Raw genomic sequence first — 17,133 nt, 5'->3', positions numbered from 1 at the left:
TTTCTTAGCCTGAAAGCTAAATATGCGGTGAAAGTCATAGAATTCTGGTTTTTCTTAATAACACACACTTACAAGGAAAGCATTAAGATCCAGGAAAGTATTAAGATACATTTATTATTTTGCACTTTTAAATTCCCTACTATGTATGAACTACTTTAGGAGGAGTTTGACTTTTACTGGGGTTCTAGCACATGTATGAAACATGCCTCATATTTTGAGATGATTTATGGTCCTCTTTTGTCCACATTAAAATCTGACAACCCTGGCTCTTGATAAAATTTAGAGGCTTACCGTTGTGACCTACTGAGGTTGCATCTTTTGTATATCTACATTCTATATTCATTTACAGTATTCAACCTGAACTTAAAGGATAGTGTAATCAAAATCCTAGCATCCTCAAATAATCTGTCTTCAGGCAACAGGTAGGGCAAATCTCAGTAACAGCCCTATCTCAGTAGCAAGAGGGGGTTCTGCCCACTTTGTCCTGTTCTTTATGGACAGAGACCACAGCAGTGAGGTCAAAAATTACAGATAGAAAAAGGCACTCCAACCCACATCTCTTGTATACAAATCTGGGGGTAGTTATGGATTCAAGAGGAAAAAACAAATCAGAAAATAAAAAGCCAGGAGACAATGGCAAAAAATCAGGTAGCAGTTCTGGAAGAAATTAAATGGCCTTTTCGTCTGCTTTCTTACTTATTTCATAGATTGACAAAAGAACCTGTATTTTGGGTTACATTTGGGGGGGTTGTTCTTCTTATCCCGTTCTGTGAAGGAAATGCATATTGTACCTAACCAGGCTGATGAGAGCACAGCAGTGAGAAATATAGAGGAGATAACAGGGGCTTTGTAGGCTCATCAGTTTCATATTTGGGCTGAAAGAAAGTTTTGATAGGATAGTATGGGGTGGGTGTCCAGTGACATAGAGTCTTAAGACTATCCTCCTACCCCCAACCAGGTATGTCCTATGTCCAAAAAGAACCTTTTTGTTAGCTTAATTTATTATCATTTAGTTTGTCTTCAGCACAGAGATCATTTATCCATGCAGGCTTTTATTTCAAAAGGGATTCTCTTCTGATTTTGGTGTCACTTCACACGTTTCTGCAACAAGAAATTCTCTCAGCAGCTGTACTTACTTTAGAAATGCAAATGTACCTTGCTAATGCTACTTGTCAAGTAAAGGGTTTAAAAATACTTGCTAAACATTTGTTTATTTATATGAAAGATTTCAGAGTTTTGCACAGTTAGATTTCGGGCACAAAGCAAACCCTGTGAGTGTGTGAAGGAAACACAAGTGATCCCAGCAGATGGCATGGTCCGAGGCAAAGGGTTTGCAAGTGCAATAAACAGCACAGATCCAAGTTGAGAAGTCTGAATGGCTATAATTGTAACACATCTACAGTAGAAGGAAGAAGGTCATTTACATTATGTTAAGAAACATAAGGGCAGATTCCTATCTTATGTAAGTGTGTTACACAAAATGGGGATTTGGCACATGGGCTCCTATCGGACAATATACCACACACAGTTTTTATTTCGGTTCCAGCAGAAAAACAATATTGACAAATTTCTCTCTCTCTTTGCTTCCTACTTTGATTCAATAGAAGAGGTAACAATAGCATCTGCGGTACTTGGCTGGAGCCTGGAATGAGGAAATTGTAGATGATGAGCCTCCCAGGCATATGGTCACTATAAAAGCTCACACTACTGCCACGGCACAGCCAGGCTAGAGCTCCAACGGGAGCAGCACATACACAAAGCAGCCACTGCGAACCAGAGCAGGGCTGCCAAGACAGCATGTAAAGTCATTTTTAGTGGCCTGAAGTGATTTCCACCATCACGGCTCCAGGCATCACTGCAAAGCAGGATGAGTTTCTCTCTGACATTCTCTCCTGCTCTCTCTTGGTCTTGCTCTACCATTTTCTGCTGCCCTGGCCTTACTGACCACCTGGGTGCCCAGCACATTCAGGGTACTCCCCAGCTATGCACTAGCCTTTTTGTCAATCAGTCATAATCGTAAAGATCTGTGATACTTAATTGGCTCTTATGCATCAAAGTTATCTGCTCTGATCATCTTGGTTCCAACCATAGCGCCTCCTGCCATTATACAGGTGATTATTTTCCTAATTTAGCTAGAAAATGTTAGGGACTCCTTAATCAAACTAATTTGAACACAATTAAAAGGACTATAATGCACTGGGAAACATATTGGACCAGCAGTCAGTAGACTTGAATCCAGCAAGAGTCTATGGGAAAGTTGTCAACTTTCCTGGTCCTCATTTTATTTTCCTATCTCTGAAATTAAAGAGGAGTGGTGAGGGAAGGGAAGGGGGTGGGAAGGGATAGAGAGGAGAGGATGCAGAGAGAGAAATGGAGGGAGAGTGTCTGGGAGGCTTGAAGTGTCCTTTCCAGGTCTATGATTCACTGTGAGTAAATCATGCTCCCTTAGTTTTTGAGTTTAAGAAGAAGTCTATTAAAACCCTAATAAATCCTAAATTACAGGAAGATACAAAGGAAATATTTCTGAGACAGGATGCAATGGGAGTAAAGAGTATGAGTTTCTCCCACCACACAAGCTAAAAAAACCCAACCATTTCATATATTAAAAAAAAAACCCTCTGTATTTTGGGGTAGACTTGGGGGGAGCTTTGCTCATCTCATCCAGCCTCAGGAGGGAAATCCACAGTGGACTTAGCCAAGCTGATGAGAGGTAAGAGGAGAGAGAAGAGCTCCATCAGTCAAGTAAATAATGTTCAGCAACATGGAACTCAGTGGTGGAATAAATGAGGTCACACATTATTTGCTACTTCTCTCATCAAGAAGTAGAGTCTTGTTTCGTCAAGAAACAAGGGCCACTCCTTGAATGTAAGCTGGCCCCTGCCTTGGTCTGAGCAAAAGAATGTGGTGGAAGGGATGATATGTGACTTCCAAGCCTTGGCCTCAAAAGGCCTCAGAAGCTTCTCCTTTGATTCCCGGAATCCTGAGACCAGCAGACCAGGATGAACGGCTGTGGGGACAGAGAGGCCCCGTTTTCTCAGTGCTTCTAGCTGACTGCAAAGGAGAGCTCAGGAGATACCAGCAGACAACCCCTACCCAGCCCTAAGTGGACCCACAGAATAGTAAGAAATAGGCTGTGGTAGTTTTAAGCCTCTAAGTTTGGGTTGATACTTGTAAGCGGTGATGGTTAAGTGATAGATATACCCTCCATTTCAGAAAGGATGCTGGCTCCTAAGACACACAGATGTATCAGAAACAGAAATATGGTTCCAATTTAAAAAAAAAAAAAAAAAGATGCAAGGCTCAAACCAACCCAAACTGAAAAAAAAGAATAGAGAGAAAATACTTTCTTGTAATAATCATAATTCTCATAATCCTTGCCTTTCAAATACCAAAAAGAATTTGAACAAGTAGCTCTTTAGCCTTTATCATTAGAATGAAAGAGCCGCAGTTAATCATGCCCCATTTCATGTAGGTCATCCTTTTTACCTGCTTAGGTATATAACATAGACACTACAAGCTCCGCTTTGGCCAGTGAAAGTCTCAACTACTGACCCTCTCTCAATGGAATGAAAGATAGAGAAGGATTTTTTTTTGGAGGGGGGATAGTGGTAGAAGTATAGAGGGAGGTGAGATGGGAAGAGAGAGACTGCACAGGCCCCTTGGAAAAAGGTATAGAAAAATATAAGTGAAAAGTGTTTATTTCACAAAAAACTTATCTTCAGTAAAACCTGTGATTTAAAAACACAGTGTGCTATCCCAGAAATATCTATCCCCCAAAATCAAAGAGCAAGGGATTTCAGGACCTGCAAGCTTGGGCAGGGGGTCAGACATTATGACTCACTTTTCTTCTATCCATCTAATCTTTCATTTTGGCCTCCACTAGATTTTGAAAAAGGGGACAGCCACTGAGTCATATGACACTTAAGGGCATTCAGAGAGCTTATTGTTTTGAACTGCCAGAATGCAGGACGTTCATACCAAGTATGGATATGAGGCAATGTGACTGATACCCTGGCAAAAAAGATCAGCATTTATCAAGCCCAAAGAGCATGGCTTTTAAAAGTAGCCACCTTTAGAGGCTGAAGATTTACTGCAGCAGTGCTGCCATGGTGCAAAAGTACTTTTGGACCTCCTTTTTGGCAGCAGAGTTAAAAGTCTATCGCCTGTTCTTTTGAATTTCCCAATGGTGGCGCATTTTTGTCCTTGAAGGTGGATTTTTTTTTTTTTAATTGGAGTTTATTTACAATGTTGTGTTAGTTTCAGGTGTACAGCAAAGTGATTCAGTTATCCATATACATCTATTCATTCTTTTTCAGATTCTTTTCTCATATAGGTTATCAGAGAATGTTAAGTAGAGTTCCCTGTGCTACACAGCAGCTCCTTGTTGGTTATCTAACTTATATATAGTAGTGTGTACACATTAATCCCAAGCTCCTAATTTATCCCTCCCCCACGTTTCCCCTTTGGTAACCATAAGTTTGTTTTCGATATCTGTAAATTTGTTTCTGTTTTGTAAATAAGTTCATTTGTATCATTTTTTAAAAATTAGATTCCACATATGAGTGATATCATATATTTGTCTTTCTCTGCCTGACTTCACTTACTATGATAATCTCTAGGTTCATCCATGTTGCTGCAAATGGCATTATTTCATTCTTTTTTATAGCTGAGTAATATTCCATTGTATTTTCCACATCTTTTTTATCCATTCATCTGTCAAGGGACATTTAGGCTGCTTCCATGTCTTGGCTATTGTAAATAGTGCTGCAGTAAACATTGGAGTGCATGTATTTTTTCAGATTATGGTTTTCTCCAGATATGTGCCCAGGAGTGGGATTGTTGGGTCATATGGTAGTTCTGTTTTTAGTTTTTTAAGGAATCTCCATACTGTTTTCCATAGTGGCTGTATCAATTTACATTCCCACCAACAGTGCAGGAAGGTTCCCTTTTCTCCACACCCTCTCCAGCATTTATTGTTTGTAGACTTTTTGATGATGGCCATTCTGACCTGTGTGAGGTGATAGCTCACTGTAGTTTTGATTTGCATTTCTCTGATAATTACTGATGTTGGAATTGTTTATTTTTTAAGTACCAAGAGACATCTAGAGCCAAGTCTTTGGTTTGTATGGTAGATGATCAAGGTAGGGAATATTGGGTGATTTTTAAAGTAATGAGCTTAGTTCCCTATATGAGTTAAAAAGTGATTCTTAATGTAAGTCTCAGAGAGAAGTTTTCCTAATGCTTATAATAAGAGAGCCATTCAAAGAAAGTTTTTCAAGCTTTAAAAGCTTTGAGGTGGGCTATCACTTGGATGCATACATTCTGCCACAGTCAAAAATCAGTTTCATTGCCATATAGCAGTGGTTCTCAACTAGGGGTGACCTTGCCCCCAAGGGGACATTCAGCAACGACTGAAGACATTTTTGATCGTCACAGCTGTTGGGAGGGTGCTATTGATATCTGGTGGGCAGAGGCCAGGGATCCTGCTAAACCTCCCACAATGCACAGGACAGTCCCTCTAAACAAAAGTTTCATGACTCAAATGTCAACAGTGCTGAGGTTGAGATAACTGGTCTTACAGTAACAATCCGTTCTAATAAGAATTTTTTTTTTCAGTTCAATTAAATAATTATTACAGTACTTATGCATTTTTAAAGTGTTAAATATTCTAGTTGCTACTCACTTTCTAGGTTAATACACACACACACATTCATTTTCTATTCTTCTAAATCACAAATTACATAGAAGTCAAGCTCACATTTCTTCTTTGCTGTTTGATAGTATTCTTTGTTGTTTTCTAATAATAAAGCCAATTTAAACAACCACCTATTTTATGTGAGGTAAAACACGTAATGTGTTTTAATGATAATAAAAACATCAAAAAATATAAACATTTATTGACTTCTGTGTGGCTGATAGCTGGCTAATTATCACTGTAGACATATCTTATTTAATCTTTATAAACAATACTACAAAGGACATACTACTATTATCCCCAGTTTACTGAACAGAAGTCAAGGCTTAGAAAGGTTAATTAACTTGCCCAAGGTCAGAGATGTAGTAAATGGTGCAGCTGAGATTTGAACTCTAGAAAGCTGATTTCAAGTGCACAGTCTTCACCACCGTGCAGTGCTGCCCCCAGAGGGGCTTTCAGGTCTGCTAAAAACCAGCTCTGTTATTGGCTGAGGACAGGTCTGCTCTCATGTGCATAACATAAACTGAGCAAAATAGAGAATGGCAGTTACGATAAGAGGAGAAGACCTTGAATCATAAAACATGGGTTCTCACCCCTTGAATCATAAAACTAGTTAAAAATGTGGTCTACAGCAAGTCACTATAGCAAATTGAGACTTTTCAGTCTCAGTTTCCTTATCTGTATAGTGAGGATGGTAATAATGCAACCTACCATTCTCCTTATAAGGATTAAATCCAATAAACGGTGGGAAGATGCTCTTAAATTGTCACATTCCTACACAAAAGTGATTTGGTTGCCCTTCTTGGGGATGGAATGAGAATGGGAAGGTGATAGTTTCTCATTTGCCCTGGAAGGGATTTTTCATATTATAGATCTAATATATGACTTTGAAGTTAGTTTCTTATAATATTGGTCTCACCTCTCCTCTGCTGCCTTTATAATGCTTTTTTCCAAACAAATTTTCCATTTTACCAGAGAGCCAGTACCCCAAACTCCTTCAGTGTGTGTTTTAAATTTTACATCTATGGGGGCCACTGTGTAATTTCTTTTAATGTTTTCTTTTGAGTCAATTACTTTTAAACTATTTCAGTGGAGGTAAGGCATTTTTCTCTTGTAGGATTCTGCCATCAGAATGTTGAAGATCTGGCCTCTTGTTTTGTATCATCATGTTGTTTCATAAACTAAAAATTTGCTTTTTTTATGCAGAATTATTGATATATAAGAACAGAACCGGGCATAATAGTTTCCACAAGGTATAATTATTTCTCCTCTCCTTAAAATATTTCCATAAATAAGGACATAATTTGTATATTCCATCCATTTTCTTATCCAGAGATGTTGGTACTTTAAACAATCCAGTCTTTCATCTGTAGAAGGCTAGCTTCTCTTATTACTTAACTTAGACATGAAAACGAATCCCAGGTTTAAGGAAAATATGGGTCTATGGTTCACACTTGTCAGCATCTCAAAACTATCACATGCTTTGGCAATACTTACGGTCTTTGATCTAAAGAGATATTTGAATGGAACATTGGGAAGAATAAAGGATGGAATTTAGAATGAATGGTTAAAAATGCATTAAACGATTTTCCACAGCACTCTTAGCTCCTCTGGATCACAGGTCTTTTATTTTTATGCTCATATGCAATGCTTTCCAAAATCCCTTGACCTTGAAAAGGCTATTTTTGTCAATATTGGGCTGGAATTAGGAGTGAGTGGTTATACTATGAACATGATCTAAGTAGTTTCTTGGTTCTGCTTTCACCTATAAAGTCAAAAAATATTATGAAGATTAGATCTTGGGAATCTTTCCAACCCCAAATTGTCATTTGATTTTTACCGGGTCACCCCTAGTGGCCCATTGATGCTTCTAGGACATTATCTACTTCTGGCCCACAGTTCCTGTTCCTTTCAGTTTTGAAGACTGGTTTGATTCTATGATGTAAAATATTTAAATTACCCTCAGAAGATCTATTTTACTCCCCTTGGGATTGTTTCATTTAAAAGACAGATGCAGGGGTAGGGGGTCTTGATCTATCCTTCTTTCACATTTATTCATAAATGAATACATATCTCCTATGAAGAAAATATATTCCCCTGGTCCTAAAAGGGGTTAATGTGACTCTCAGTTAGTATCATGAGTCAAGGTTTTATAATTGACTCAATGAAATTATAGCTTCATCCCAATTTATTCACTCCTAACAAGAAGCAACTACTTAGCAAATTGGTTGTTGTATCCCTTTGGTACTAGTAGAATATAAACCACCAATTCTAAAAAAAAAAAAAAAAGCCACACACACAAAGACTAGGGCTCAAAAAGGAAAAAAAAAAGAAACAAAGTGTCTTTATTTTCTAAGAGGAAGATTGAAATAATATGGGGAAATGTAAAGTATAACATCTGTGAAAATAAATAGCCTGAAACTTCTCTCCCTTAGTCTCTTTCAAAACCAAATTTTATAAATAAGGAGAAAAAATATTGCATGTCTCTAGCACTGAGTACAGTGGCAAATATCCGCCTGACAACCATGTGGTCAACAAATATGTTGTAAGACGTTATGCGTAAGGAACTAAGGTACTTTCTGCAACAAAAAGAGTCTGAACTGGATATTATGGTGGGTTAGCAGGTCATGGACTTTGAAATAAGCCCTCAATTTATGAGCTGTTTGACCTTGAGCAAATCACCTATGACCTCCCTGTACTTAAATGTGCTTTACAAGTAAAATATATTGTTTTGTGGATTAAATGAGTGAACACTTAAGTGCTTAGTGTTGCTTGGAAAATAGTAATGGCTCAGTAATTGGTAGCTGTTGTGATTATGTTAAAATGACTGAGTGGTAGAAGAGACTCACTTGCTGGCAATCACCTTTGATATAGAAAGAGTGAAATCAAGGCTAGAATATGCACTGTGAGGTGGAGTCAGAAAGGAAGGAGTGGCTCTGCTGACCAAGTCATCAGGGTAAGTCTAAAAGTGAAATGCCCTCCACGTGGTTGGCCAGAGGAGAAGCTGAGGACCATCAAGTGATGTATAAACTGGAGAATTTACTTGATCCATAGGGCCAGGCAGCCTGGGGCACATAATTGCTTTGGCACCGCTAATGGCAAGAGTTCAGACAATTAAGTTGACTTTTCTTGGCCTGTGTTTTTTTGTATGCGTGCAATGGGAGAATAAGGTTCCTACCTCTGTAGATGCTTGGGGGAAAAATGCAATAACACACATAAAACACTTAGAGGAGGGCCTCTCCAGTTAGAGGAAAGATTACTTGATGTCGATTAAGGGTTCAATATCCTTAACTATTATTTTGACACAAAAGCAGAGAGCTATGTCTATATTTAATCATGGAATGAAGGGCATGTGGGAAAGGACATAAAATGTACAGAAGTAGAAAAACGGATTCAGAAACAGGTATTAGAAAGATAAAGGCAATTTAAAATAATTAAGCTGTAAAAAAAAAATTACTCCAACATTAAGGAGACAAAAATATAGTCTCCTGTTAAAAAATCAAAAACCAAAACCAGTCCAGCCTTGAAATTATCATACTGTTTCTGTAAAACAATTCCTGAAACACCATATGGAATTTGATTAACTTCAGCAAGCAACTATTGAGCACCTACTACAATGTAAGAGCTGAGACACAGTTGTGCGTAATCTATAGCCCATGCCCTCTACGACTGCAAGGCATATGTGATCTGCACACGGACAGCCGAATAGGCTAAGTGTAAAACTATTTTATGGGAGCTGAGAGGATAGAAGGTTCAGTTCTTCCTGTGGGAAGAGGAATGGGGAATGAGCTTAAAAGTTTTCTCCAGGGTTTTGGCTCAAATGTCTACAAGATGAAGCAATTCCTATAAATAGATGAGCTGAGTTGTGTGTAAAAAAAAAAAAAAATATGAGTGGGGAGGGTTTGGAAAACTGGATAGTGCATGCCAGCTTAAAGGCATTCAAGTTCAAAGTCAAAAAAAAATTACCACGTATATTAACAAAATCATCTGAGGCCAGTCTGCAGCCTTTGCAATACACAGAGGAAGTACTGTTTAAGTTAGATTATGAATCAGGGTTGCACATCATCAGGTAGAAAAGGGAAATAGGTGAAGTTCTAGAGTGGATAAACATCATTTGCCAAGAGCTAGAGATGAAAGTACTTAAGTACTTGGAATGTATACCTAGTGGGAGGTGGCTGAGAGAGTGAACAGTGAGGCATGAAGGGCGAGATCAGCCTTGATGATAAATGGCCATGAATGTAATGCTAAATTCAGTCTTTATCTTGAAGGCCTTAAGAACCACAGCATTAATTTCTATGTATCCTTAACAGCGTCATTTTAAGAGTTCAATGGTTTCTCAGGTCTTTCTGAGAACAGATTTACTATTATAAAAGATTCTAACCCATAGCTTTAAAATGTTCTCTGTCACTGTAAAATAGCTGATGGCATTTCCATGATGGAAAATATCTAAATTTAAAAAACCTATTCAATTAAATATTTGGATATTTATAAACATCTAGTTATTCATAGGATGGATGGCTCATGTCATATAGATAATATCCAAGTTCATGTTGAATTTTTCTCCCTAGAGTTAGAAATACAAATATATCTTTGAAAACTCACTCAATAATTAATATACGAATAATTTAACATTCTTGTGTACTTCTATATAAAAAGCCCTGTCCTAAGTGCTTTATGTATATCACTTCATTTAATCTTCATCAAATTCTCATTGCTATGAGTAGGGTTACCCCATTTTACAGGTGAAGAAACAGAGGCTAACAGATAGAAAATAACTTGCCCAGAGGCACACAGCCAATAAGTGAACAAACCAGAGTTTTACCCAGGCAGTGTGTCACTCCAGAGTGTGCACTCTTAAAGTTGAGATTACATGTTCTGTATGAAGTGACTGATAGCTAGAGTTGGTCTTTTCTCCTATGTCTGTTGAAACAGACATTCCCTCTTTTAGGAATGTGGTAGACTCTGTCCTTCTCCTTGACCTTCCAAGGTCTTGTCTCTGCTTGTTGCATTAGTCTGTTCTCATGACTCTTATTTATTATTGATTGTTAGAATTTATTTTATTCATAATGGCTTTTTAGTCCTGTCACATTTATTACTTAAGACAAAACTATTGGAGGAAAATGAATTTTCTCTTTTTCCAGTCCCATCCTCTTTTTTTTATCTACCACCAGACTTCTTTTAGAAACTCTTCCTTTGTCACAGGATCTGTTTGGCAGAAGGCTTAGACTTACTTTGACTTTGTCCCTACTTCTTCATAACAGAGAAGAAAATTCAAGTCCATCATAAGAGAAATCACAACGTGAAATGCAGTGTTTAAACTCCAGAGTATTTTCTGCGATTATCTGCAACATGATCATGGTAACTAATCAGGATCCCTTTGTGACATGGCTAGTGTCACTTTCTGCATACTTTCCTTCCTGCTTAGAGATGATTTTTAAACCAGCATTTCTGGGATACCACAGGAGCAGTTGTTATCTCAAATGACTGTCCACTGCCACTCTGTCAGGAAAATTATGCTCTTGGGTTTTAACATACTGGTAACCAAGTCAAAGATTCGGGATGCTTTGGAAGTTGGCAGTGTGGATGCGGCCTCTCTCAAAGAGGCCAAGATTTCTTATCAGACATGTGAGGTTACCTTTGGGTGAACACAGATCGTTTCCCAGAGCTCAGCTTATGCTGCATCTTTCCTTCACTGTTTCAAAGTGGCTAACGAATTTCTTCCACCAATATACCAACTCTTCTGTTGTTTGTTTCAATACTAGCTTCTCTGGAGCCTCAGGCATAGCACTTCCAAATGTCAGCAGCTATTAGCTCTGCACATTAATCTTTGTTTCTTTATTTCTCCCGAATTGTCTGTATCTCTCAGAGGTGAGTCCAGGTGGCTTAACATAACATCGGGGTGTGTGTTGGGGGGAGAGTATGTATTTTCTCAAAATAAGGCATTATAGCTATCTTATCTCTCCTACTTGCTTGCAAAGTTTTTTGGAGCCCTCCAAGTACCTATCATAAAGCCATATACCTTGCTTATGATCAACAGAGGGCAAATTGCATTTTTAAAATTATCATTCTATTTATTTTAGTTTTCCAGGGCCTCCACTTTCATTTATAGAAGTGGGAAGCACATTTTGAAAGAGGGAACGTACTCTATTTCAAAATACAGTGCAAATATCATAACACTTCTTTTCAATGAAAACTTCCAAGTTAGGTTTCCCTAATTTTTGTTCCTATTATTTTATATATATAAAATGTATATGTGTTTGTGTGTATGTACATAAACACACATACATCTGTGTGTATGCATGTATGCATCTGCGTGAATTGCATTTTTGCCAGTAGGCATATGAAGGCAACATTTCTTGAGTGAGGCCAAACTCTCCGTTTTCTCTCCTGTGCCCAAACTCCATCTGAAACCATTTCATGTGTGAACTTCATAATCAAGTTGATTTTGTGCTGAGCAGGGGCACCGTGTAACCAGGTTCAGTGGCTCTTTGAGGTCTGCAAAGAAGTATGTATAACAGAGTACACAGACTGCCTGCTGAAACCAACCAGAAATCTGATTTCATGATGCAAAAGTATTTGTTCAATTAATAATAATTTGCTCAAGTAAATAACAATAATTTATACTGTTTCAGAATCATGCAGAAAACTGCAACATAGTGGCAGGTCCTCAAAGGCCCCTGTCCTGATTAAAGAGGAGCAAGAACTTGATTATAAGGTGAGGCTGATTGTTCCTCCAACTTCTCAGCTATCTTACTTGAATCAAACCCTGTAGCCTCTCTTATGTTCTCTTCTCAATCCGACATATTGTTAAGAACGTCAAACACAGTAAAGCATGGGGGAGTGCTTTGGAATTTGTAAAATACTCAGTGAATATAAGGTAAGGTTATTATTCGTTTTTGTTGGGGGAAAATGCTGGAAAAGAGAAATTAAACATTATCTTGCTTGGAATTTGCCAGGCCATTGTTTAACGATTACCCCTCTAGCATGGATTAGTCAGGTGAATTTTATTGCTTTTATTCTGATCCATCCATTGTCCCCAACTTTTTATAAAAATAGACCCTATTTCTAAGATCTACTACATTATGCTATAGTATAATATGGGATGTGAATGAAAGTTATACTATTAAGTAATGATAGAAGTGGTTTATGATAGATGCTTCCTTTCCTCTTTTATGTACTTCCAAACTATAAATTTACTTATCTGTGCAAGAAGCCATGTTCTCTCATATTTGAATTACTTAGGTTACAAAAAAGTCTTATGAAGTTACATGAATCGTAATTTATATAGTAATAAACAGAATCTGACGAGATATCTTTAATAATCTGTTAGTAATGATACTTGAGAGGAATCCAGGAAACTAGAAGAAATCAGTTTAGTATTAAAAATATATGAACACTTATATATAGTAGAATCTGAGCGATGATATAGAGAATGTTAGAATTAAAAGTACAAAATAATAAATTATACATTTCAAGAGAAATATGGGTTCATTACCTCCAAGTACATAAAATAAATTCTTCCGAACTGTAGATCTTCGTATATATTTTATTAAATAAAATTTTAAAGCTCAAAATAGTATATTTTCTATATGTGACTTGATAATACTAATATGCAGTAAGAAATTATCTCTCTAAGCTTGTATGTTTACAATATTATCAATATTTTGTTCAGCACTTTTTCCCTATAAATAGTAAAAAGGTTGGATCAGCCCAGCCCACAAGAGCCGGTCAAACAATTCATACATATATATTTTTTGAGAGAATATATTTATTTTTGCTCTAAAGAGAGAATACCATGCATCATAGTTGCCTTTATCTCCCAGGGGGCGTATGCACTGTATCAAATCCTTCCTATTAATGTTAGTAGAGGCCTCATTTGACCAAAAAAGACTACCTGTATTCTTTATGAAGGCAGTTGCTATCCCAGAGTATCAAGAGGTTGGAAACAGAATATCCAATGAGGCATCGTTCGGTTTTCTGTCTCCCCACAAACCTTCTGACTGCGAGAAAAATGCTCTCAGAGGTTCTTACCTGCAGTGCACAACCATCGGACCTGCATCAGGAGGGTTACAGGTTTTGACTCTCCGTAAGAAAGCTAGAAAAGGTGTTGGGTGTTCTGGAACACCGTGATCAGGCCAGGCGGTGAACTGGAATTGTCTTACTTCTCTCTTCTCACTTGAACCGTTCTGTGAAGTAGGAACACTGGCTGAAATTCTGTTTCCTAGCCTCAGGTTTTCATGATGAATAATAACATGCAAGAGGTAACACAGAGATGTGCTATCTTAGTTCCTTCCCCCACCCTATATCCTTTGGGAAGACACACTCTTTGGAGTTATAAACCTCAAGCTATTTGTAAATGACAAATATTTGCTCAGGAAGACAAAATTCCTAGGTGAGAAGCATTCATTTTTCAGGTTTAACTATCAGGAGCACTCCTGTTATATTTTACAGAAAGAACTAGTTCTTCTTCACCTATTCTTCATTTGCTGAGACTTTCATTCAGAGCAAGAGTTCCATATTTACTGATAAATCACCAGACAAGGAGAAAAATTGCTGAGCGATAATGGAAGAATTATTTCATTCTTCATTGTTGCCAGTAGAATCAAGATTTAAGTAAAGCCTTGAGATATTCGATTTCTCAAAAGAAGCTTTCTTTAAATAATGGAAAGGGGAAAGGGAGGGAAAAAAATAAAAAGCAAACCTTGTAAAGTGCAAACGTTCGAACACAATACGTGGCCAGCTCCACGGTATCTAGCAGCGTCACTTGGACAAGCCCATGGGTTTCTGTGCCTCTACTGGGCCAATACTGGTCACACTTCACCTAGAAGAAACAAGTGACACATTCAGGGCAGATCCTCATCAATTTCTCTATTAGTTTTACTTTGAGTTGCTGTTGAAGGAAAACAGCTTTTCTGCATTTCATTTTATGTTGATCTTTTTCTGGCGTGCATTCTTGTTATCCCAATATATGTAAATTGCTGCTCTGATGCCAATGTAAACCACATTTTTCAAACTGGTAGGAATACTAAGCAGTAACAGATTCAATTTTCCTGGAGAAAAATAAATTGCAGATTGTCGCTGAGTAAAATAAGGAGAGAGGTATTTGAAACTTCAGAGTACTTGAAAAGAAAACACAAATTTGTTCTGGGATAGACATTAAGAATCATTTCAGAAAGGTTACACTTAGGCACTTAAATGACATGGTGAGATAATTAGCGTTCATCCATCAAGGTTTAAAAGGCACAACCTGTTTCATCTTGAGCTATCACCATCTCCAAATACGCTTGTTTAAAGAAAAGTAGAAATAATTTGTAAATCTATCAAAGTATAACAAACAATATAGAATTTTTTAATATAGGATAAATGGTATGTGTATCAAAAACAAATTAAATCTGTAAAGTCTAGGGGGAAAAGAGCTGTCCTTTAAAAAGTCTCAGAGGGTCACACAGTGACCCTTAGTAGTGGCAAAGTTTAAATAATTTAAAATCCATTCATTTCAGATGAATAATCTACAATTATTATGTGGAGTTGAACAACAAAAGCACATAAAAAGTATTCAACCCAATTAGTTCAACATGCAACAAAGAATAATTCCAAGTCTGCAGTAAGCCTCCAATTTACTAAATGTGTCCTTTGGGCATTAAAAAGTGTAATGAAAAATAGCAAAGACAACACTATATTTTCTAGTAAGACCATAGATCAGAATATATTTACCCTTTCTATATCACATTAAAAGAAAAAAAATGGGAGTAGTTCTTAATTGAAGCCAACGAAAATACATTTCTCTAGGTAAAGAAATCTAGTAGTATTTTATATTAGAAAGTACATCTTCTACTTGAAAAAGAAATATGTAAAAGTTACAATCTTTGGATTTAAACAAAAGCAATGAGGCATTATTACCATAGATACTAGAATCTTTTGGCCCAGTGAATAGAATTACTAGATAATTATTTGCTTTTATGTTGAATATGAATATTACTAGCATTCTGTAAATAATATTGTAATTTTCTGTTTCACACCTAAAGCATCTGCTGCTCAAAGGACTCAGCCTCTTTCTAGATACTGGATGTTCTGAAAAGGGAGAGGGTTAATCCTCTACAAAATTTCCTAGACTAGATGAAAGAGAAGGTACAGTTACACAGTAAAGCAGAGACTGCATTCCCAAGCTTTGACTTCTGTGCCTTTATTTCAACTGTGAGACCCACACAAACATTATCTATTTTATGAAAAACAAACAAAAGTGGTTCACAGTAAAATGGAGACTTTGTGTCTTAGTAAGATTTCTTTTAAAAGACTTGCATTTTCTAGATGCACAAAATATTCTTCTGTTTTATATTTCTGCCATATGTTCTAAGTTAAAAATAACACAAGGGAAAGACAGTTCTTTAAGGAGAATATTGATGTAGCAAGGCCAGGGTTGGGTACCTCTATATGTTCTCTGGCCATCCATTAAAACCCAAGTCGTATCTGGACAAACTTAGCAAAGGCTACTACCCTAATAGAGCCAACACTACTTAAGCAGCCATAATTCCGATGGAAAAAAAAATCACATAAATTAAGTCAAAGGCTCCGTTTTAAACCATGAAATAGATGTCAAGTTGATGTCTTGCTGCAAAAGACAAAAGAAACTTTGGAGGCCTCTTATTGCAGCATTTGAAGGGATGCCAGCAATGTACTGAGTTCAGGAATCAAGAGAGAAACTCAAACTCATTATTTAACAGTTTCAGCTGGACATCAACCCTTTCAAATCAAAACCAACAGGTCAAATCCCACGAGGACAAACACCACTATGGGGGGCACAAAAACAGCAAGTTAATGCAACAAAATGAACTAGAAGGTCAGTACAATGTACTGAACCCAATTCAATGTAATTATGTTTCAAAGCTGGGAATTGGTTACCTTCAGACCTTTTGGTGAGATAAGGCAAAGGAAAAGAAGAACCATAAGCCAGCCTTTATGTGACCTCTGGAAAAATGACTCCATTATTGAGTGACTTTCCATCTACAAATCCACTCCATACCTAAGATGTAGGAAAACTTAAATTTATACTAATTATTCTCATACTTCTAGTAATAAGTTTGAGAACTGCAACTATTTTTGGCTTAGACTCTGACGTCTTTAGGAAAAATAAATTACCACAAAACGTTACCATAAGGAGTAAATATTGTGAACACTTTTAGCTAAAAGAATAAAACAAAAGTTCTTGTACTCATTTTAAATAATGTACTCTAACCTTCCTCTTTACTAAAAGAAATCCTCTAAAATGTTTTAAGTGCAACTGTAGAAACTAGGAGCCATTTTTTAAGAAGCCAATATATTTAAACATTGCCATTTTCTCTCAGGAAATATTTCGCAAGGGGAGTTTATGAAAAAATAAACGTTCTAATGTATGCACACATGCACACATGCAGTCTCAGCAGTGGGATTAGAAGTGCTCC

General features: G+C 37.1%; 1 protein-coding gene across 36 annotated transcripts in view; it reads right to left on the bottom strand.

Moving 5' to 3' along the window:
* Positions 1-17,133, bottom strand: part of PTPRD (protein tyrosine phosphatase receptor type D) — a 2,174,486-nt gene that overhangs the window by 31,503 nt on the left and 2,125,850 nt on the right. For all 36 annotated transcript variants that reach the window (XM_036854271.1, XM_036854269.1, XM_036854273.1 and 33 more), the window contains 2 exons: positions 14,397-14,516; positions 13,727-13,881 (listed from right to left, as the gene is read on the bottom strand). In XM_036854271.1, the coding sequence (XP_036710166.1) occupies positions 13,727-13,881; positions 14,397-14,516 (275 nt within the window). The remainder of the gene's footprint in view (positions 1-13,726; positions 13,882-14,396; positions 14,517-17,133) is intronic.

The sequence above is a fragment of the Balaenoptera musculus genome, chromosome 6 (genome assembly GCF_009873245.2).
Source record: "Balaenoptera musculus isolate JJ_BM4_2016_0621 chromosome 6, mBalMus1.pri.v3, whole genome shotgun sequence".
Lineage (NCBI taxonomy): Eukaryota > Metazoa > Chordata > Mammalia > Artiodactyla > Balaenopteridae > Balaenoptera > Balaenoptera musculus.
The sequence above is the reverse complement of the archived record's forward strand: the minus strand, read 5'-3'. Positions and strand labels throughout refer to the sequence as shown.